The sequence below is a fragment of the Vicugna pacos genome, chromosome 14 (assembly GCF_048564905.1).
Source record: "Vicugna pacos chromosome 14, VicPac4, whole genome shotgun sequence".
NCBI lineage: Eukaryota > Metazoa > Chordata > Mammalia > Artiodactyla > Camelidae > Vicugna > Vicugna pacos.
The window spans coordinates 48754770-48776666 of NC_133000.1; the positions used below are offsets into that span (position 1 = coordinate 48754770).

General features: G+C 40.3%; 1 protein-coding gene across 8 annotated transcripts in view; it reads left to right on the forward strand.

Annotated features, from left to right (window-relative positions):
• Window positions 1–2616: 2616 nt before the first annotated feature.
• The window catches only part of SCEL (sciellin), a 97717-nt gene continuing 78436 nt past the window's right edge, over window positions 2617–21897 (forward strand). For 7 of the 8 annotated variants that reach the window (XM_072976373.1, XM_072976378.1, XM_072976375.1 and 4 more), the window contains exons 1-4: window positions 2617–2767; window positions 15517–15578; window positions 16265–16382; window positions 19182–19241. In XM_072976373.1, the coding sequence (XP_072832474.1) occupies window positions 15536–15578; window positions 16265–16382; window positions 19182–19241 (221 nt within the window). In that variant the 5' untranslated portion in view covers window positions 2617–2767; window positions 15517–15535. The remainder of the gene's footprint in view (window positions 2768–15516; window positions 15579–16264; window positions 16383–19181; window positions 19242–21897) is intronic. The other variant, XM_072976376.1, reaches the window with a different exon arrangement.

Consider the following 21897-nt stretch of genomic DNA (forward strand, 5'->3'; position numbering starts at 1 on the left):
TACCACCCTAATGATATCACTTTTGTTTTAACATGTACATAACATTTATTTTCTCCATCTGGGAGGAAAATGGAGAGCCTTCTTTCAGCCCCCCAAAGTCTTTGCGTAACAGATTAGCAAGCCTTGAGATGCTGATTTGTCCTGTTGGTATATTTTGCATTTTCAGCATCACTTTTTGAATCTCTCTGGGATGAGGAGGTCTGTTCAGGCTCTTATAACAAAATACCAAGACTGAACAGCTTATAAACAACAGAACTTTGATTCTCCCGGTTCTGGAGGCTAGGAAGTCTGAGATCAGGGTTCCAGCATGGCTGAGTGAGGCTCCTCTTCCTGGTTCATAGCCTGCATCTTCGCACTGTGTCCTTATGTGGTGGAAGGGGCTAGAAAAATCGGGGGGAGGGGTCCTCTTTTATAAGAACAATGACCCCATTCATGAAGGTTCCACCCTCATGACCTAAACACCTCCCAGAGGCTCCACTTTCCAACACCATCATCTTTGTAGTTACGACAAACATTCGGACCATAGCAGGCGGTGACAATCATTGCATAACAATTATTAAATGAAAGTATAAAAAGTGCTTAGAATGCCTGGCACATGAACAGTGCTATGTATTTGCTATTTTCATTATTATGTAGTAATAAATAAGCACTCGTTTTGGCTGGTTGTTACACTGAATACAAAACATAGAAAAAGCACCGTCCTATTTTGGGAGGTAGGGTCAGCATGCCCCCTCCCCCATCTGAGCTCTGTGGCAGACTCTGCTAGTCAGTCACGGTACTCTCCTGTGGGAGTTCATAGTGGCTTTACAAACCACATCAAATGAGCCAGTGCAGAGCAATTGGCACTGGCACCCGAGACAAAACATTTGTCGTCCCAGCCTAGGAGCTTACCTTCTATAGAGACCTCAAGAACTCTGACCCTCACAGTGAAATAGGCGTGGTGAAGCCAAGTTATTCTCAGTATGCCCAGGGATTCCCAGTTCAAGGCCAAACCTATTCGGCCACCTCCACCCCGTGCACATACTTGATTGACCTCTTCGAACTTTGAGATTCTTAATTTTCAGCAGTCTTTTGGCTGAATGTCTCAGCAGTGAGGCAGTTTGAATTTTGCCTGTGTTTTGAGTTAGCTCTTTTTGGGGTCAAAAATTTTGTTGTAAGTGGAAAGATGCTGATGTGGCTTAAATGTAAGAGTTCCTGGTATGTAAAATAAGAGAAACCCTCAATTACATGGAGAAATGCTTGGAAGCTCAAAATTTAAAAAAAATTTTCTTGTTCTATATTTTATGAAGGCTAAAAACATACATTTAAGCATTGATAATAAGTTACTATTTGCCCCTACAAGTTGGCTCTGAAAGTGTTTTAGCCCTTCCTTTGGCTAAATAAATGCTGATACTAAATATACTTCTAATATATTTACTGTTTGAGTTGAGTCAAGTCACATCTTGGTTTTTTAACTTTCTCAATAGCAGTATTAATATCCGACCTCAATCCAACCAACATATATGGATATCACAGAAATTTCAAACATTTCTACAATATTTTGCACATACAAAATTCTATGAAAGGGTGAATAAACATGAATATTTGTACATGTATGTGTATATATATATATATATATATATATATAACTTTTAAGGAAAGTTTTTCATTTTAAATTTGCAAATTCCTCAGCCCAGAATAAGGGCACATTAAGGAAGGGCTGTCCCCGATCATAATGATTGTTTACTGCAATTGTCTGTGCCTTTCAATCTGAACGTTTCTATATCTTAAGTCACTATTGTGACTATAGCTCAGCTGGACTGTGATTTTCAGGAGCTGTCTTGAAACTGGGAGGGTTTGGATAATTATTGGTGTGACAGATGAATAAAGATGAGGAAATTCTAATGACTAGCTGCTCTTAGCAATTGTTCCAGATTTGCTAAGCTTCTTTAAAGTCTCCCTGGCTGTTCAGGAAGGTGCATTGCAGAACCTTTAATGGGAGCTCCCATCTGCACTGTTCCTTCCTTCTCAGAAGCAGGTGTTTGGAGTCTATTGCTGCCCTCAGATGTGAAAGAAGTTTCTAGCATCTTTTTCACATTTTCATATGTGGTGAAATCATAAAAGGATCAGAGTTCTTATCTTTTGGGATGTATTTTTCCTTTGATGGTTTTACCAAAATTCCATGTGTAGAATTTGTGTAATAGATTCCACTCATATTTCCTGATCTCGGGGTTCCAGAGGACTTTTCTCTCCTAAAGGATCTTAATTCCTCCTAGCAGTGCATTTCCTGAGTGTGTATCTGTGCCCCAGCCTTCCAGGCACCGTGGGCAGACAGAGATTCCTCCTGCCTTAAGTTTTTTGTTTTGTTGTTTGTTTTTTTTTAAAAGAGAATCCAAAATAGGTTGGACACCGTGGCACCTTGTCAGTGACAGAGTTGTGCAAATTGTTGATATTAATTGAAAGAGTGATAACAGGACTACATATTTTTGGTCTAACAAGGCCAAAAATTATATGAAGAATTTGCCAAACAAAGACAGCAGGTCTATAAGTGAGCTGTTTTAATTGAATTGGTATTTATACAAGGTGACACCCTCTTTCACACCACCACCCCTTCCCTGAGTGACTCAGCCACTGAGGGAGAAGGCTCTGATCTGCTCATTAGCACAGGCAGGTGGAGGTGGAAACTGCACTCAGTAAACTCCAGGTGCCCATTAGTCTCAGCCAGATCCACCTGGGGAATCACTGCTGGCTGTTTAGACAAAAAGTCCTGGGGTTCTGCTCAAGAGAGGTAAGTTGAATTATATTTGCAAACATAAATTCATTGGCTTTACTTGCATAACTTCCCCTGTTTTCTTTGCAAATGATTAAAGTTAGAACTTACTCTCCTCACTTTGTCTTTTTTCCAGTTAAATTTTAACAAGCTATTCTCCTCCACAGCTCTGCTGCTCCTTGTTGTGGTTTTAGATGGCATTGCTTTTAACTTCGCAATTTTACGCATTTCCGGGCAGCAGAGATATGAGTTTCCTTGTGGGAGCTGTCAGCTGGTGAATCCTGTCACACATAAAGATAGTAATTCTTTAAGACAAGGGACCAGCATCCACTGGCCTTTTTTCTTGAGTGATTATTAAACTTTCTTTTTTTTTTAAAAGGAACTCCCTGTTTTCACAGATGATGCATTTACTAAAATAGTGAACTCATTGTTTTATAGATAAGAAGTTATATTCGTATTTCTTGATAGCTGAAAACATTGCGAGCCACTGGTCTGTGTGCACCCTATCTTCCCCAAATAAGAAAATTACATTTCTTGCATGAATGTACCGAGGAATAAAGCAGGGTTGGGTTAACTGGGGGTGTGCAGTTTCCCACAGGGCTTCCTGTGCATTTGGCCGTCTTCTCTATGTTATAGCCTGAGTTCTAACCTAATTAATCTATATAGGGGCACTTTTCAGCCTCTATTCATATTCTAGTCCTGAAAAACCAGTTTTGGAAGCCCTTTGATAAGAATAGAAAAGTTATTTTAACCAGGCTTTCCTTTATAATTCAAAGCTAAGCTGACTTGTCTGACCTGTGTGTTTCGCTCCACCATTTCTACCTGAGATGCAGAGCTGTGGGAATCGAACCCAGGGGCGACTCACAGTTTGCAACGAGCTGCTCTCTGTCCTCCGTAAGGGCGCTAACCACAGCATACCTGGCTCTGCCTTAAATTCTAGAGCTTTCATTGCTTCCCATTGCTGAATATGTCACATGCCTTCTCAGAGGAATTTAGAGTTCAGTTCCCAGAGGTTACTGAAGAATCTTACAATATCGTGGCTTTCAAACATTTATAGTAATCAGAAAGCTAACGTACAGCATTTGCAGATTATAATTTTACTTGTCATGAAATGTGATCAGATTTAAAACTGCCTTTCTCTTCCATAGTTTATAATGCAGATATGGTCTTTCTGATATTTGCTGTAGTCAGGTATAAAGTTTTGGGAAAATCAATTTGAGAAAACTGAGATATGACATCAGTAAAACTTTTAGTAGAACTTTTGGTTGATTCTAAATGTCAGGTTAGGCAGAGAATGCAGATAAAAAGCTAGAATTTTTATTAAAATTTTAGCTTCATGTAAATTTTAGAACCAATTAACATAACTTTTCAGTTGAAATGGAGCACAGGCTTATCTAGTCTAACTCATGAGTTTTCTGGATAAGGACGATACAGCATATAAATGTTAAGCAACTTGCCAGGAGCATGGTTAACAGAATCAGAATTCAGATCATTTGATTTTTATCTTACTGAATTTTCTCAATGATTTTTCAAATTTCTGTCACATAAAATACGTGGTAGCAGTGAATGAGTTTTCCTCTGGCTTTATAAAAGAACTAGAAATGATCTGGAAATAAGAATTTGCTCATCCAGTAATGTCTGAGAACGTTACTACAGTTAGTATGGCATGACTATGACTTGGTGAGAGACATTTTAAATTTGCGGTTTGTGGGGTCAGTCTTGTTTATTATTATAGTCCTGGGATTTCATCTCAGGAGCGGTCAGCCCCTGTGGAGGAAGACAGTGTGGTATGTGTGTGTAGCTTGTAGGTTGTGATGCAGTCAGTCAGGGGCATCCTTAACTCGGCGCCCAGTCTATAGGTAGGTGCTGCTTACCTGGCTGTCTTTTCCAACCACTGGAATTTTGACAAAAATAGCCGAGAGATTCATTTTTCTGGGGACTTTGTAAACAAGACAAAGAGGAGATGTTTTGAATGGCTGAACTCAGATTGTGGAATGAACTGCATATAATTCACTAAGCAGTCAACTTAAACAAACATGATTTAACTGATAGCGTCCCTATGATTTGGGCGTTAACTCCATGCATTCTTTAACGTGGGGGTAATAGAATCCTTGGCCAACAGTCCAGGGGAAATCTCTATTGGTCCCACACAGCTTGTCTTCTGACATTAACCTGCTTCTAGGTTATTTGTTGACCATTTTCCCTTTTCTCTTGCTGAGAACTTTGAAATGAGGGTGTTATGGATTAATTACTGTGTACTTGTCTGCAGTTGCTCGAAGTTCACTTTTGAAGCACAAGACTTTATCAGATGTATTTCTGAAGTATTTCTAGTTTACCATTGTAAAAATCCATGTCATTTTAGAATCTGGGAAAGGCCTTTCCTCAAATGGATGCTTTGTCAAATGACAGCTGCATTGATTAGATTTGCATTTTATGTCAGTTGCTAAACTTTTTAAGGACATGAGTCATCCTTTCATTGTGATTATTAATTGGAAGAGTGCTTTTTATAGCTATCTATTAAATGACAACTGGATACTTATTATAATTGTATACTTGAGAGCACTAAGCACCTAAATAATCTTTTTCTGTTTTTCTACACCCAAGTTTCCCTGGCCTAAAATGTGATTGTCTCCTTTGTATGGAAACTTGTGGGAGAAACACATGAACTCCATAGACCATGCTTGCTTAACTAGAATATACACATGCCAGGACACTGGTGGTGCTCCCCAAAATGCACAGAAGCCACAGGATAAGCACAGTGCACATCTGCATCGAGAGCTAATTTAGAATATTTTGCAGAAAACTGCAACCCCTTACTACCTTACCCTCTTCCCTGCTCCTTCCCAGTGTTCTCTCTTTTGTCATGAGAAAAACATTTGAAAGGAATCCGTATAGAGAAAACTGTAGGAGGCTGGCATCCAGATTGACTTGGCTTTACTTATGACCCCTACTTGAACCAGGTGTAACATGTGTGATTATACTTAGCGCACAGCACCAGCAAATAAAAAGAAAATTCAGGATCCTTACTGACTTGTACATATATATGTATAATAACATATATGACATATATTAGTATTTCTTTCACAGTAGCAAAGAGAGATGTAAAACATCTAGAAACAAAATTTCCACAAGAAAAATGCAGGACCTAGATTAAGAAAATCGCCAAAATTTACTGCAAGATGCAAAGACTTTGTTGAGTAAAGGTTTCTTTGAATACTATACCTGGATGGACAGACTGAATGTCATAAATGTCAGCTCTTCCAAAACCATTTTGTAGGATTCATGCAATCCCCGTCAAATTCCATTAGAATATTTGTTTTGAAGCCAGAGAAAATAATTTTAAAGTTTATCTTAAAGAAATGAATAAGTGAGAATAGCTGATAGGATTTCTACAAGGGAAATTAATGAGGGGTGCTTGCATCAGATATTAAAATGTGTTATAAAAAGATAATAACTAAAATAGATTGTATCTATTGCAAGAAACTAAAGGCAGATTTCTGGAACAGAACAGACAGCCATGAAACACATTCTAGAATATAATAAGAATTTTATATGTGACAAATGAAAAATCTTATCAATAGGAAAGGGATTCTGCATTACCAAAGTAAATCCATATGGATTAGCGTATCCATGTAACAATAAAATATTTTTAAATTAGAGGTAAATATGTAAATATTTATTAATCTCATTTGTCCAACAAATATTCCTTTAGAATGGATTATGTGCCAGATACAATAATAATATTTGGAAATACAACTATAAAGAAGACAGTCTTGGTTACAGCCCTCAAGATTTACAGCATGTATGTGTGTATGTGTGAGTGTGTGTTGGGGGTGGAGGAAAACTGTTCAGCCACACAAACAGACAGTCTAATGGTAATGTTAGAGAGAGGCACTCTTTGCTATTTGAACACTTACAGGGCCTATAACTTAGGCTGGAGGTGGGAGGTGGGAACACGATGCAGTGGTGTCACTGAATGCATCCAGAGGATACGTAATGTATGACCTGAACAATGAATACGAGTCTTTCCTGAAAGGAGAGTAAGGATGAGGAGAGGCTCAGAAAGAAGAGTGATTTAGGCATAAAACATAAAGTGAGCAACAGCCTAAAGGTGATGAGAAGGATAGAGCCCTCAGGAATTGGAAAAAATTGTGCTCTACACTGGAATTTGACACAACATTGTAAAATGACTATAACTCAATAAAAAATGTTTTTAAAAAAGGAACTGGAATGACTGAGTATAGCTGAAGCTAAAGTTTGAGTGAGGAATAGGGAGGGGAGGAGAGTGAGGCTGGAGGGTGTGGAATTATAAGTCTTGTTAACAAGGCTTGGATTTTTTTTTTAACATTTTTATTGATTTATAATCATTTTACAGTGTTGTGTCAAATTCCAGTGTAGAGCACAATTTTTCAGTTATACATGAACATATATATATTCATTGTCACATTTTTTTCTCTGTGAGCTACTATAAGATCTTGTGTATATTTCCCTGTGCTTTACAGTATAATCTTGTTTATCTATTCTAAAATTTAAAATCCCGTCTATCCCTTCCCACCCTCCACCCCCTGGGCAACCACATGTTTGTAGTCTATGTCTATGAGTCTATTTCTGTTTTGTATTATGCTTTGTTTTTTTGTTTTTGTTTTTTAGATTCCACATATGAGTGATCTCATATGGTATTTTTCTTTCTCTTTCTGGCTTACTTCACTTAAAATGACATTCTCCAGGAGCATCCATGTTGCTGCAAATGGCATTATGTTGTCAGTTTTTATGGCTGAATAGTACTCCATTGTATAAATATAGCACTTCTTCTTTATCCACTCATCTGTTGATGGGCATTTGGCTGTTTCCATGTCTTGGCTATTGTAAATAGTGCTGCTATGAACATTGGGGTGCAGGTGTCATCCTGAAGTAGGGTTCATTCTGGATACAAGCCCAGGAGTGGGATTCCTGGGTCATATGGTAAGTCTATTCCTAGTCTTTTGAGGAATCTCCACAGTGGCTGCACCAAACTGCATTCCCACCAGCAGTGTAGGAGGGTTCCCCTTTCTCCACAGCCTTTGTCATTTTTGGATTTTTGAATGACGGCCATTGTGACTGGTGTGAGGTGATACCTCATTGTAGTTTTGATTTGCATTTCTCTGATAATTAGTGATATTGAGCATTTTTTCATGTGCCTTTTGATCATTTGTATGTCTTCCTTGGAGAATTGCTTGTTTAGGTCTTTTGCCCATCTTTGGATTGGGTTGTTTGGTTGTTTCTTAATAAGTTGTATGAGCTGCTTATATATTCTGGAGACAAAGCCTTTGTCAGTTTCATTTGCAAAAATTTCTTCCCATTCTGTAGGTAGTCTTTTTGTTTTACTTATGGTTTTGTATTTATTTCTTTATTTTACATTTGTTTTTTATACTTTCTATCACTATAGGCAACTATTCACATTTGGTGTTTTCCATAAAGATATCAATTTACGTAAGTATATTAGAAGCTTGATAAATTGGGAGATTTTGGAACCATTGAAATATCCAACTTCACTCTATGCTGATCTCATGATATGTTGGAATATCAAAGACAGAATGCTCCGAGTCTCACTGTTAGTTGACGTTCATTGTGGATCTGTATTGCAAAGGAGATGTCATTCTTCTCACCTTTTCTTTTAACCTTTTAACCTTTTCACTTTCTACATATTGGCCCTGTTTTGTTTCCAGGACTTCAGGGACAGGAACTTTGGTGTCAGGCTGATTTATGTTGGAATCCCAACTGTGCACTAACTTTATAGCCTCAGGCAAACTACTCATCCTAAAACCTCTTTCCAGAAAGAACTAGTTTCTCCCACTGCCCACATTTCCAGCTCCTGCCCTACCTTCTGCAAAAAGACTGACTTCGTTGAAACCATGTGTCATAAAGTTTCACTTAGGTGAAGAATGAGGACATGGTATCAACCTTAAAGCATTATGTGGGTCTTAAATGAGATAATACATATAAAACCTAAGCTCAATATAGCTGATACCATCACATGACCAAATACCAGCAGTGAATTCTTTTTTGCTGTTTGTTTTTTTTTCTCTCTTTTCTTCTCAGGGAAGTTTTATTATTTAAAGAGAAATTGAGAAAGACCATAGGGAGATGAAGAGCACCTGAAAGAGACAAGTTTTGGAAATAGGGGATATTTGATCATTTCAAATGTATCCAAAGGAAACTATGACACTTGATTGGTTTTGTGATTCAGAATTTAAGAAGAGTAATTTCATCTAAAACCTAAAGATAGATGTCTTCGGGCAGAGGCTGTAGGTATTGGGTAAAAACTAGCTGTTTCTAATGTTCGGTCACAAAGAGGAAATGAAAGAGGGGCCAAAAATTGAAAAGTATTTTTTTTCTTCTATCCTTATTGACTTTGACGTCATGATTTTACATCAGAGTTTCCAACTCATGCTTGGCGCTTTAAAGGGAAAGGTTTTTGTAGTTCCCAGCGTAATAGACACATCTTTTCACGCGTCTTTTCCCATAACATTCCACATTTAGGATGCAGTTTCTGGTGTCTGCCATTTTTAGGCATATGTACTGGTAACAGTTTTTGAGGAGCCAAGATGAGAGTTTCATCTTTCTCATGAGATGTTAAAAACTTAATTGGGATGAAACTGAAGGACAGCAGTTAGAAATAAATCTAACTGGCTGAATTGAGGCTATTGAAGTATCACTATTTAGGTGTTGAATGGATTTGAAACTCAGGATAACCTCAATCCCTGAAATAAGTAATTTCTGTAAAAAATAACATGAAAATAAGATTTTGCTGCATGTATTCCTTGGCATTATCAATTTGAAAGGTTTTTAATCCACTAATCCACTCTAAAAAGGATATTTCTTAGCAAAAGCATTATTCACAGGGATGCATGTTCTTGATCCATTTTTAATAACGGTACAGAAAATATTCATATATAAAACTGTTGCTTTATAGTCTGGTCAACATGGAAAGTGTTCCATTGCAATAAAATTTCTGCAGAATTAGAGATAAGGGCTTGCAACTTAAATGCTTTAGATTGGAGCTTCTAGATATGGTTCTGGGGCCACAAAATGGGCTGACATAAGGAAATGGTTAGGGTGACATGCCCAGTGGGTCCTAAGGGAAAAAAAGAGTAGATGGCGCTGAGGGAGGTTGTGCAGGATTTGTAAGAAAAGCATGTAGATTTGATGAAAAGAATTTTATTTTCCCACAATGTTAGTCATTTTCATAAAAAACTGGATATTTATTCAACTAAAATCATTTAAAAATAGAATACGTTATGTATTCCTGTCTCATTTACTTTATGTCAAAGTACAATATGGAGCTTGGGAAGAGTATAAAATATTATCAAGCCATCTAGTAGGGAGAGAAGATTCAGAGAAGGAGTCCAGAAAGGAATAGTGCCAGGCCACTCATGGCTTCAGTGTGGCCACGGGAGGGATGAGGCTCAAGGCTGAGATGTCCAAGGGTGATGGAGCAGCTGTTCATTACTGCTGCTGCTCCTCCCAGCTACTCTGGCATTATCTTCCACCTTTTGGCGCTCCAGGGCATTTCCCTACGTGTCTGGTGTTGGCTGTATCACATGGTACTTTAAGCAACATATAGTATCATGTGCTGAAAAATGCCCTAGTGTTGTGGTCATGTAGACCTATTTAAGGTTCCTGGCTGTTGTTTCCTGTGTGACCTTGGCCACGTTATTTAACCTCTCTGAATTTTGGGTTCCTATTCTTAGAGATTATAGTACTCATCCCGAAGGATTAAATAAGACAGTGTGCACAAAGCACGTGGCACAATCTGAAGCAGTGGTAGGAACTAAACGTGATCGTTCTTACTAGGAACATTGAACACATTACAAGAATGGCATTTTACTAATAAAACAGTCACTAACATCTTATCCTTTGTAGACCACCATGGACTTTTAGACCTTCTATATGCTCCTTGATGGTCTTGTAACAGGGAGGAAGAGCATTAAGCTTGAGTAACAAAAGTATGAAAAAGCAACCTCCTGAACAAACTAGGAGGTTTATTTTTCTCTTTCAAGAAGTTAAGAGATAGATAATCCAGGGCTGTCTGCGAATTCTATGAGGAACCAGGCCCCTTCTGACTTCCCGCTCTGCCACTCCTAGTGTGTGACTTTAGTTCTGTGGTTAATCCACGGTGCCAAGATGGCAGCTCCTACCCCCCTGGCAGCCTAGTTTCAAAGACAGGAAAGGTGAAGCACAAAAGGCCTGATTCTTCCCAGAGACTCTCATGAAAGAGGGAACAGATGAAACTGGGGTGTCCCAGAGAAAGCAAGTGAGTTCATTGGAAACTATTCCTAGAAAGTATCCCAGAGACTCTGGGCTGGAGCCAGTGAGATGTTTATAGGATACCTGAGGCTAGTCATTGGCAGGAAGACAACTGTAAGGGCCCTGAGCTTGTTTGGATGTCTTATCTCACTTGATTCCATTGAACTAGGCCTTCTGGAGAATGCCTGGCTACCAAAGGCATGAAGATATCAGACCCTTTAGCAGAATGTTGGATCTGATTAGAGCCAGTCCTAAATATAAGGTGAAGAGGAGATACCTGCTTTTCTCTCTACAACTGCAGGAAGTGCTGATGACCTAGGAGTCCCTGGTAAAAAGGAAAAGGTGATGAGCTTTGAGCTAGAAAGCCACAGGTGGGGTCCCAACTTTGCCACTCACCAGCTACTCAAGCCAAGTCTCTGCCCCTGCCTCTGCTGACTAGGGATTTATTACTCTTAGAACATTGCTGTGGAAATGAAATGAGATACATTATACATTAATATAAACTCGTCTAAGGAATTATCATTGTCTGAACGTTCCTCCTTACCCAGCAGAGCTTAAAGGGGCAGCCCAAGCCTGGCTTGCAGGGAGAATTAAGTGGGATATGGATAGGATCCTAAGGAAAATCTAAAAACAACATCCATATAGAATCATAAATATGTCATCTTTTATGTCTGGCCTCTTTTATTTAACATGTTTCATGCTTCATTCATGTCATAATATGTATCAATACTCCATTCCTTTCTACTGCCAAGTAATATTCCATTAAATGGGTGTACCATGTCATGTTCCATTCATCTGCTGATTGACATTGAGTTGTTTCCACTTTGGGGCTATTTTGAATAATGCTGCTATAACCATTCATGTACACGTATTTGTGTGGACATATGTTTATAGGCAAGAGAATATTAGGGAATACACAGAGAAGGCTGTTCTGTGAGAGTTTGTCTGCTGGAATGATTCCTTGAGGCCCTGGTTCTCCTGCTGCGGGGCACTGGGGCAGAGCTCATGGGACTTCCATAGCATAAGAGGTCAAGCGTCAGATGAGCCCTGCTGTGTACCTTCCCTCTCTCACTCTAATACCAGGGTACCGGTCCTGTCTTATAATGACTCATGCTGAGCATTATTGCTGCTTGCTGAGGAAGGAGTTGGCTATGTTTAAAAGCCAGAGGCTGCTTATTATCACCTTCAGCAGGTTACACACTCTCCCTGAGCTTCAGTTGTCCTATCTGGGAGGTGGAGGTAATTACAGCTGCGATGCAGGGTTTATGTGAGGATGAGGAGATGCCTGTGAGATACCTTGTTGACAGCAGGTGCTATTGCTGTTGACAATTGCCCTGTGCAGTAGGGCCAGTAAGGATGCAAAGGGCACAGGTCAGAGACAGGGCAGCACAAAGCTCTTTGAATGCCCTAGCTGTTTTAGAAATGTTTTAATCACTCTTAGCGTAAGTACTCTATTTGTTTGCTAGGGCTGCCATAACAGACTTCAACAACAGAAGTCTGTTGTCTCACCATTCCGGAGGCTGGAAATCTGAGATCAGGTTCTCATCAGGCTTGGTTTCTCCTGAAGCTCCTCTTCCTGGCTTGCAGACGGCCACCTTCTTTCTCTCTGTGTCCTCTCATGGCTTTTTCTCTGTGTGGACACATCCCTGGTATCTCTTTGTGTGTTCAAATTCCTCATTTTATAAGGACATTGGACAGATTGGACTAGGCTTCGCCTGAATGGCTTCATTTTAACTTGATCACTTCTTTAAAGGCCCTGCCCCCTAATATAGTCTCATTCTGAGGTACTGGAGGGCGGGGGGGGGGGGTGGTTAGAGCTTCAACATATGAATTTTGGGAGGGACCCATTTCAGCCCATAACAAGCACCTAGGGAGTATCTACTCTGTCCTAGACCCTGGAAATCAAGACGGGAAGGTCTTAGGCCTGGCTCACAGGGCACTCTCAGTCTTTCGTGAGAGAAAAATAGGCAGATAATTGCAGAATGCCTGTCCTCCATTTACCCTGCCTCATGCGTGTTTCATGACTGAGTTTGCAGTCATGTGTCACCAGATACGCATTCAACACTCTGACCACCTCAGAATCCCAGTTCTGTCAGCTGGGAACCCTCTAGGTCTTTGCCAGCTCAGGAAAAGAATTTATCAGTGTCCATTTAGAAACAGGAAATAGGTTAGCTAAGAACCCTCCTATTTCTGCTAAAGTTTTAGCACCTTCAAACACAGCCAGCCAGGGGCTGCCCCACACTCCCTGCATGCCCAGTGGCCCAAATCCAGGACTGTCCCATGTCCTCCCCACACCCGACCACACCTCCTCTACGTCTTTGCTTTACACCTTCCAAGGTGAGAGCAGCATAATGTTAAGAATTATTGAGCACCTACTGTGTGTCAGGCAATAATTAGACATTTTACATATGTCATCTAATTTGATCCTCAAAACAGCCACAATTCACCTCATTTTACAGATAAGGGAGGTGAACATCCCCAAGGTGACACAGTCAGTTAATAGCACGCTTTACACGCGGATCTCTCCAGTTTCACTAAAATCTTAACTCTCAGCAGAGTGAACAGCTGCTGGTCTCTGTGATGATAATGCATGATTGATTATGTTCATTGTTCATTTTAGGCTGGGTTCCCTGGAAACAGTGCCTGGGAGGACTTTGGGTGTGTAGGACTTATTAAGGGTATGTACACAGGAGAAAAGAGAAAGGGAAGCAGGAAGGGAGGCAGGGCAAGGAGCTGAGCGAGGATGCGCTCTCTGCTAGTCTAGGGTCCGCCTGATCCCATGGTGAGTGCTGAAGCACCTGTCACCTGCAGAACTGGCTCTACGTTGAGGCAAGAGAGACTCACCTTTTAATTCCAGGTCAGTCAGTTGCTGGCTGCAGGTTTAGTGGATGAAGAGGGTGTTTAACTGGCAGCCCCACCAGCTAAGGGCAATTCCCCATAGGAGGTCCAGCCGTGAGCTCATAGTGCCAAGCACCAGGCTGGTAGACAGGACTTGTTCTGGACACCAACAGCTTCCACTTCTCACCAACTCTAGGAGTATTGACGTTCGAAATGAAGAACCCAGGGATCTTCAATGCCTTGGTCCAAGGGAATGTATCTTTACCACTTCAGATCCCACAGCAAGTCACTATAGGAGATATTTTTGCACTAGAGGGTGGGAGATGGGGGCTTTAGAACCCCCAAGTTATGTCTATAAATTGTCTGATGATACAGTCGTAAGTCCCAACAGCATTTACAGTTTAACAAAGTGATTTTTGTGTCCATTAGTCATTTGATCATCACAACCTTATGAAGAAGATGGCAGGATTCATTAGCCCATTTTACAGGGACATTAAGTAGTTGAATTACAGAACTTTGATGTCATAAAGCTGGACCTAGGACTTGCTTCTGACTTGAGATGGAGGGCCCCTCTGACATTCCATACACCATCTGGTGGGATAGACTTGGCCAAAAACATAATACCTCACCTAGGGTGACCAGCCATTGCTGTTTCCCCAGGATGTTTCCAGTTTAAAAACTGAAAGTCCCACATTCAGGGAAACCCAGGGGCAACTTACTCATTAAACAGAAAAGGCTATGCCTGGGACCCATGATACCTGTAAGGGCCCATAAAAGGGTTCTAACATTAATTCCTTTTAACAGCACAGAAAAAAATGACTATAATAATAGTAAATATGTGTTAATGCAGCCAGCCTGGATTATCATGTATCTTTATACTAACACAGTCATAAACTATTGTTTTTTAATTGTGGGTGTGCATGCGTGGGTGTATATGAAGGAAGAAGCCCACAAAAGCAGAAGTTCCTAAGGCTCAAAGTCATAATGCAGCCCTGAAAGCACCACCAGTCCCGGGCAAACTAGGACTGAGCATCACCTCAATCTCTTAGCAGCTTGGTGGTAGCAGTTGGTCACGGCTAAGAATCTTAGGGCTTTCCCATGCAGTGATTACCTAAAATTAGCATTGTTTCCCCAGATCTCTGATTTCCATGCTCTGGCTGCTTCCATTCTGATCACACATCAGTTTCCTGGGTTCTCTTTGGCTTCCCCAGAGAAGGAGTCAGTGAGCCCTTCTGTGTATTATGCTGTGAATCCATGTCTCCATCTCCCTGTTGATGTGACCAAGCCCTTGTCTTACTCATCTGTTAGTCTCCAGCTCCTGGCTCTGTGCTAGGCACACTGGAGGCCCTCGGTGCATATTTATTCATTGAATAAATAAATTAATTGATGGCCTGATTCAGCCAATTGCTTGTCCTATAACACAGGGGACACTGAATACTCCTAGCCTCAGCTTCTGCATCTGTCAAACATTGGAATAGATGAACTCTCAGGTTCTCAGGGGTTACTTTATGTCATGATATTTGTTAAACCAGATCACATGACTGTTAATGTCACTGAAAAATGCACATTAGCAATGAACAAGTTCCTGGATGATTCTTTGTTGAGTCTTTGTTGTGTTCGCCCCATCCCCATTTTTCTTTTAGATCCTTACTGGAAGGCAGCATGTCCAATTTCACCTTGAGAAAAGCATCTCCCACAGGAAACGGTAATGTAGATGATAATTCCTTTGTTCAGAAAACTTAAAAATCTGGGGAAATAATTCACAGGCCCTGATTCTTTTATATAGACAGATAATGCTTAGAAACAACAGTCTTAGTTAGCATGGTCAAAGTTAGGCTTAGGAAAAAGTAAGAGTTCTACAGCTTTTATTTACATAATTACGATTTAAAGATTTCTTTTAAAAATTCATCAAAAATGTCCTTTTCTTGTATGTGTGACCTGTGCTTCTGGCTCCCATGAGATCAGAGAATTAAGTTATGTATAACCAAAAGCACCAGGGCTTACTGACTGTTATTTACTAGGTACTTTAAAAACAGTCTTGTGTGTACTTCCGAGGCATATTTCTTTTTGAGCAAATGGCCAGCCCACTTAGCCGTTCCTTGTTTTCTCCTAGGCCTGTGGTTCTACATTCCCAGGTGCTGGGCAGGGCTTCACTATGTGCACTGGCAGTTTCAGTTGGCACCCGAGCAGTTTTATGTGTTATCTTTGATGATGGGGTGTGGGGTTTGTTCTTTCTTGCCAGCACATCCTCCTTTGAAACAGTACTGGACTTGCCAGCCTAGAAGATTGATGCTGTCCAATCAGATGCGCCTCTCCAGATTTCCAGGTTAACAAATGCACACTCACCTTCATGCAACTACATCTCTCGATTTTTTGTTTTTCTGTTGATAGATATGAAGGGTACCACTCAGGGGATCACATTGAGGCAGCAGGGTTTTCATGAGGTGAACAAAAGAAGGGCTTTGTTACAGGATAACAGCTGGATAAAGAAACGTCCTGAAGAAGAAAGGTAAGAGGGTGTGGAGAGGGTGGGTGGGTGGATGAATAGAAGGAGCCATTCTCTGTTTGAGGAGCTAACAGCCATCTAGAAAGTGAATGCATTCCTTCTAAAATAGTTTGCTGTACAGCCTAATCTTTGGTAAGACTTAGTAAGCATAAATTGGTTACATCAGATTTGTAGATATATCTCTACCATGTTTAATATCCACATACCTAAGAGAACGTGAGTCATTAGTGAGAGATAGAAGGGTTTCACTGTTATAACTAGAATAAACATTGGTGCCTATGCGATAAACTGAAAAGAAAACATGACATTCGTTTCCAAAAAGGTAAGATTTAATCAGTGGTAGGGAGATTCCTGGTGCACGTAGATCATGTCACTTGAAGCAAACACATGCAATTATGATTCCCAATTTACAAATTTAATATCTAAAATTTCCTTATGTACAAGTGAAATTGATGAATTCTCAACTCATTTCAGTCCCAACTGGCTATATACCTCTAGGTACAGGAAGGTGGTAAATGCAATATCACTTTTTAAGGAAAAACACTTACCACCAAGAAAGAATTGTCTGCTTTGAGGATTGCTTCTATGAGCTCTATGTTTAAAGATCTGAAAACTATGATCACAGGCATATGGCCCATTGCTAACATAGATTTACAACAGACAGTTGTCCAGACCAGCTATATTTATTATAAATTATACACACACACACACACACACACATACACATATGCATATGTTCTTTGATTTCCTCCTATGTGTCAGGCTAGATATTAGGTACTTTACATATGAAACATCGCTAAATCTCACAACAATCATACAAGGTAGGTATTACATCCTCATTTTACAGAAGAGGAATCTGAGGCTCAGAAAAGTTAGGTAACTTGTCCAGTGGCACACAGTTACTAAGTGGTAGAGTTGAGAGTAACATGACGCATTTTCTTTCCATTACAACAATGGTTCGCAATCAGGGACAGTTTTGCTCCCAGGGGATGTTTGGCAAGGTCAGGAGACATTTTTTAGATATCAAAATTGGGGAGTGCTTCTGACATCTAGTGGGTAGAGACCAAAAGTGCCGCTAAGCATCCTTCAATGCACAGGACACTCCCCACAACAAAAAATGATCAAATCCATAATGTCAGTAGCACTGAGGTTGGGAAGCCCTGCATTCTGGGATACTTACCCTAAACTTCTACTAAGCTGTCCGTACGTGGTTATTTGAGGAGCATACTTGTAGCTGTTAAATAAAAGTGTCTATTAACTTCTGTTATTGAATGTTCTTATTTTAAAGAACTAGAGGGGTATTTGGAGACTCACGCTAAGTTCTGGAGTTAACACTCTTAGACAACAATCCTTTTATAAAGCAGCATTACTGCTTCTGTTGGAGCCCAACATGCCATTTCTACTTTTCCATGGTATAGAGTGATGTCAAAGATGGATCATGAATTTTGGGTTGCAAATATTTGCACAGATGTGTAGAGATAGAGACGTCGAAGGCAATTTGCAGTTGGTAGGAGTGATGGTTTTATGCCAGACACACCTCCCTATAAAGGCCCAGGGAAGCCAGCTTGGACGGCATGGCAGCTGCTGAATGAAGGGGAAATTGGCTCCGATGCCTCCCCCACCCCCACTGGTCCAGATCTGGGCTGCATGTTATGATTCTTCTTCAGGCAAAGTTGTGTCTGGTGTCTGCTGCTCTCCCACAGGTTTGGCGGGGGAATACCACAGAGATGGAAGAGTTCCCCTGGGATCTTTGAGAGTGTATATTTGCTGGAATTGTTTCAGTTTCACTGTTCATCTTTCTTTTTAATTATCTACTGCAGTTCTTTTATAGCTTTATTGTAAGTGGTTCCAGAGTGTTGAGTAATTCTGAGTGGAGCAGAACCAGGAGAAATGTAGTATTTCAGGTTGGGTTGGGTTGACATGAAAAAGATTCAGATACTTACTCTCTGCCTTGGTTCAAGGCCAAAGGCTCTGCTACATGTTTTGACATTTCCTAAAGTTGCCTGTATGTTCAGATCCACTATACAAAGTAAGAAAAACATAGCTTTGGGATTTTATGTATGAAGGGTTATTGCAAGGTTGACCAGTAGAAAAAGCAAAAGTTTGGAATAAAAGGATCTGGGCGCTAGACCCACTCCTGTCACTTGCTAACCTCTCAACCTTAGAAAAGCCACAGAATTCCTCACCAGTTTTCTCATCTGTGAATTGAATATGACAATGTCTTCTCTTCATAATTCATAGGGTTATTTTAAGGACCAAACAGAACAAACTATGTAATATCATGGTTCAAAAATAAGCTAAATCTCTTGTGAACAATCAATCTGCTTAACCACAAATATTGTTACTTATTTTCCCACATTTTGTTGAGAACTATCAAGGCCATCAAGTGAAAGTTTTCAGACATAATGGGCTTAACTAAGTTTAAAACATGTTTGTAGAAACATGTTTTGCCTTCCTGCCGGAAAGGACTCTTCTAATATAAACAAAGTAGATGGCTGTTGAGTTCCCACACTGATGAAAAAAGAAGAAACAAAAAAACAAACCCTCATTCCATTATTGAATCACATGGACATCTCTGGATAAATTAGAATAATGATCGTTTGTTCTGTTAAACTTGTTTCTTTTCACCATGCTCTTTCAACTGGTGATTGGTTAAAATAAATACATAGTTGTGCTTTTATGCTTGAAGTAAAATGAATTAACCTTGCCAAACATTGTGAGCTCTTTCCTGTCTCCTTTATTGAATGCTTACTAAATACTGTGATACCTTTTCATGGGACTTAATTTCTTCTTTCTCTGCAGAGAAGAAAATTATGGTAGGGCGGTGCTCCAGCGACATAACTCCCACGATGCCTTGGACAGGTGGGTGTTTCAGACAAGTTACATCATTAGCAGAAACACAAAGGCGGTCTTTTTTGAAAGGAGACTTGTTCAAGACAGGCTGAGTATTTGTGGTTAGCCTCAGGCTTTCCCAGATGCTCTGGGCACGTGAAGGAGGATCTGTGATCTCACCAAGGGGTTTCCACAGAGAAACCTGTGCTTCTTCAACCTTGTGCTTCCACAACTACAGACTGAACGTGGAGACTAACCTCCTCTGCCCACTCCACCGAAATGGCCCTCCTGACAGGATGGGGAAAGGACTCCCATAGAAACACGATGGGCTGTCTCTGAACCTTAGAGACAATGACCCTTGCTTGACAGAAATAACAGCTGAGTTCCCTTGCTTTATGGCAAAGTACATTACTTTTTAGAAACTCCTGGGCTTGTGGAAAACTACTAAATGATACTCAGTGGCAAATAGTCTGACAAATGCGAATTAGCAGGGAAATTCAAACAAAACTAGTAACCACAATGATGTAAATAATCTAAGGCTGATCAGATAAATAGATAATATTCTTACTAAAACACATTTGCACTCACACAGATACAAACCACCACACCCATCAGAAGAACCTAATTATTTATCAGACATAAGTTTTATCTGGTCCAGTAGCCCGTGTCTGTCACCAACAGGCACTTAGTAAGGGACTGTGATTATGCTTCGTGGTGGGGACCTCAAAACAGTAAATAGACACCTTGAATATGTCTGTTCTGAAAATTTTTATCTGTGAATTTTTCTAAGCCATTTAAAAACCATTCATAATTTTGACCTGTTCCAGGGGTCCTGAGTTTACCCCTCTCTACACAAAGTATCTGATTGTTTTTTTGGTTCCCAGTCTTAGTTCATCCAGTTGCCTGTTCTGTGACTTGACAGTAATTCAACAGACTCCCCCTGTGCCTTCTCCTTGGTCTTCATGATTTTTAAGATTACAGCCTTGTTCTCCGTTGGCCCTCATCTCAACAAACAAAAGGAACCTGATCATTTGAGTCCAGGCATCAATGTGAAATGCTCCCTCCACTTTATTTGCCTTTCTCTGGAACTATTAGAGAACAAATGTACTTGTTTTGAAGTGACTAAACTTCATGTTCTTAGTGTGTTAAAGTGTTTAAGAATGAAATCTTAATTCCCTTCTATGCTTATTTTATATTTTAAACTGTGTTGGTTACTTGAACCCTTCCTGTTAGTGGACAGCATTTTAGCTAAAGCAACACACTGAGCTTTTATCTTCAGTCACAAAAATCTGTTAAGCCTGAGTCATTTTCCTCTTGACCCACAACTAGTGTCTCAAAGTACATATTCCTAAAAGGTAGTGTGGGTTATTTTTCCCCTTGCATTTGCTCGAGTGGACGCCCACATGACACTTTTCTGCCCATTTGCAGAGGCTGTGTCCGCTTTGGTGTTCACCCAGCACCACTTTGGAGCGCCTGCTGGGTGCTGGCATTGTGCCAGGTGCTGGGGATGCAAAGATGCATAAGGCGCCATCTGTGACCTTCAGGAGCTCTTACATCCATGGGAAAAGATGGAACCATAAGCACAAACACTAAAATTCACTGTCAAAAGTGGTTGTAGAAGTGTGTGTGAGCGCCATGGAGATGAGAGAAAGTGATGAGCTCGACCTGAATCATCAGAAGACTCACCAATGAAGTAGTCATTGGTGTTGGTGCTACTGTGTGAAGGATGGAGAGAGGGGTGGGTTTCCAAGTAGGAAAGGATGGCTGGTGAGCGTGGGGTGGGGAAAGAAGCACTTCCAGCAGAAGAGATAATATGTCAGAGTTCCACATGCACAGAGACTGAAAATAAAGGAAAGGGAAAACAATATATTCTCATCACCCTAGAAAACAATCTTCATAGTGTGCACAAACCAGGACAGTTTACTGTGTCCTTCCTCCGCCAGATCATTAAAACACATCGAATGAGGCTGAAAGCACAAATAGTACCTGTGGAGATGCCTTTGGCGAGCTAGACACGATTCCCAAGTCTGGGAACAAAACAAAATCCCTGCTTTCATAGAACTTGCTTCCTAGTTAAAAGGAGAGACTGAAAATAAATAAACACGATATAATACGTCCTGTGGTGATAAGTGCCTGAAAGAATAAAGCCCCTAATAAGACATAAAGTGATAGCGTCTGTGAAGAGGCTGTTTTATGGAAGGGGGTCAGATGGCCCTGCAGCACCTATTTGCACTCATGCATTACACATGCTGGTGAGCCACACCGTGATTTCACTCTGAGTTTTCTTAAAAGCATGGGGAATTGCATTAGGCATATATATATATATATATATATTTTTAACCTTTTTCTTGCCTTAACTCTGACACTGTTCTCTCTGCCTCTGTTTAAAATTGTTCACGTCTGTTTATCCCTAAGACCCAGCTCAACTTGCACCTCATCCAGAGAGCTTTCTCTGATTCCACGTCTACAAACAAGCTTTCTCACCTTTGAGCTTCCTTGTACTTGACCTGAACCTCGATTATGGCCCTGACTGCTTTCTCCCCTTGGATTTACATGTCTGATTTGTCCCTCTAGCTCTGTGTGTAGGGTCCATAGTTGATTCATTCTTGATTTCCTCACAGTCATCAGCACAGGACATTGTATTTTGTTTACCTCCAAATACTTGCTTAATAAAAATATACTACAT